Consider the following 2407-nt stretch of genomic DNA (forward strand, 5'->3'; position numbering starts at 1 on the left):
AACATACTGAAAATTTAGAAATAGCAGTCAAAGAACTACTGATTCTAAACTACAATTTTTTCTATCGCCATCCGTTAGAGAAAAAATTGTAGTTTAGAATCAGTAGTTCTTTGACTGCTATTTCTAAATTTTCAGTATGTTGGTGAAGCAACTTATGCTGACCCCTATATATTTATGATTATAAATGTTTTTACCGATAAAGGTTTTTTTCATACTGATCTACTTGGCAAAATTGTTAATTATTAATTTTATTAACTAATTGGCAATTCCCTGCCCTATATCTATATATATATGTATATATATCTGTGTGTGTGTACATGCAAGCATGCATGCTGAGCTGTTGGTGTGGATGTTGACATTCATTTTTTTGTGGTTGGACTGTAACCAGTGAAGTTTGTTGATCTCTGACAGCATATTGGCCTCTAGCTATGTGGTTTTGAGCTCTTCAGGAAAGAAATACTCCTTCCTAATGCCAACCACTTTATAGAGTGTCCTGGCAAAGCATCGATGCTTTTACACGGCGCCAAAACAATAATGAGCTGTACCACAGATAAACCTTGTGTGAAAGACGGTGCCTGTGTTCCCTATTTCAATATCTCCTTTATTAAATGACACTGACCATGTCTGATTTCTGTTCGTTGCAGAATACTGCAGGCTATGTCTATTCAAAGGGCAAGAGAGGGGTCAAAGGTTATGCGCGACTAGATGGATTGAAGCAGGTTGGATTGTCGGATGGTGACCCAAACAAGAAACCAGGTAAGAAGCACTACAACAAGAACAAGAAAGAGAAGCTGAGGCGAGTGTATCACCACCTGGATGAACACTGAGGTCTTGTCAGAGAGGAAATGTTATTAGTGTGAGAAATATATGTATTATATGTACAAAAAAAAAAAAAAAAAAAATTATATAATGTCTATGTGCATTCTAACACACCCACACATATATATTATGTATACGCATGCTCCTATGCATTATATAATTATATTTGTGTGTCTATATATATATATATATATATATATATATATATATATATGAATGTGTATTTATATTTATATACATATATAAATATTTTCATTTGCTATATTTTTTTGACAATAAATCATTTAATTAAAAAGGATACAAAAGCGGACTTATTATTGTTATTATTATGAAATTGCCTTTCATTCTTTCAGTGTCGATAAATTAAGTACCAGTCAAGTACTGGGTCGATGTGATTGACTTACTCCCTCCCCCCAAAATTTCAGGCTTTGTGCTTATAGTAGAAAAGATGATTATTATTATTATTGTTATATATATATATATATAAATATATATATAATGTATTTATGTGTGTGTTTATACTTGACCCCACCCCACCGCTTGACAACCAGTTTTGATTCATCCACATCTCCGTAATGTAGCAGTTCGTCCAGAAGTGGTCGATAGAATATGTAGCAGGTTTCGTAAATAAAAAGTCCTGGGTATCGATTTGTTTGACTAAATCCTTTAAGGCAGTGCTCCAGCACGGCCACAATCTAATGACTGAGAAACAAGTAAAAGATTAAAAAAAAGAAATCAATATATAAATAAACCAATTAATAAAAAAAAAACAACCTCGAATAAAGATTTAAAAGAATAAATGATGCTCATCTCAGATATTTAATTTCGATTATTATTATTATTATTATTATTATTATAAATTGTAAGATTTGTTGTTGTAGCAGTTGTAGGAGTGAATGAAAAATGTGCTGGAAAGAATTTGAGGTGACTAAGTGATTCTGGTAAAATTCCTAAAGAGGTAACCCTGATGAGTTTTAGGACTCCGACCGTTTCATCTTCTTAGCTTTCTGTTTCTTATGTGCGGCTCTGGGGCCGATTGACTTGGCTGCTTTCTGTTGCTGCTTCAGTTGGGCCCAGTCATAGCCAAAGTTTACCATTGGGTGACTGCTTACACTTGGTAGATGATGTATATTGGATGAGTGGGGCGAGAGTTCAATATCCTGCGGAGACGGATCGTGAAACAATCTGTTGGTTTTCTCGCGAATATCCGGAAGATGTAATTCTTTTTGTTGTTGTTGTTGGTGTTGTAGCGTTCGTTTTATTTTCGAATAGGAATTAATAAAAACAAAAATGAAAACAGAAAAGAAAAGAATATAAATATATAGATTAAATATTTTCTTTAAAATCTCTCTCTCTCTCTCTCTCTCTCTTGCACACACACACATAGTAAATCCCCAAAAAGAAAAAACGAACAAACACAAGAAAAAACAAAATAACAACGTCAGGACATGGAACATGCAAAGTGTTAGCAGAAGCCCAGGGAAGGAAAGAAAGATGGTTTTATGTTTCAAGCAAGGCTCTTCTTCAGGAACAGGAGCCAGAGGAAAGTCCAATAGAAAAGGAAGATGGAGGAAAAAAAAAAACCGCC

The 2407-nt window shown here is 34.0% G+C and overlaps 1 protein-coding gene across 1 annotated transcript in view; it reads left to right on the forward strand.

The window, feature by feature from the left end:
- Positions 1-1633, forward strand: part of LOC106880134 (large subunit GTPase 1 homolog) — a 13338-nt gene extending 11705 nt beyond the window's left edge. The window contains exon 13 of the mRNA XM_014929964.2: positions 645-1633. Within this exon, the coding sequence (XP_014785450.1) occupies positions 645-827 (183 nt within the window). The 3' untranslated portion in view covers positions 828-1633. The remainder of the gene's footprint in view (positions 1-644) is intronic.
- Positions 1634-2407: the final 774 nt, after the last annotated feature.

The sequence above is a fragment of the Octopus bimaculoides genome, chromosome 26 (assembly GCF_001194135.2).
Source record: "Octopus bimaculoides isolate UCB-OBI-ISO-001 chromosome 26, ASM119413v2, whole genome shotgun sequence".
In the NCBI taxonomy this organism is placed as follows: domain Eukaryota; kingdom Metazoa; phylum Mollusca; class Cephalopoda; order Octopoda; family Octopodidae; genus Octopus; species Octopus bimaculoides.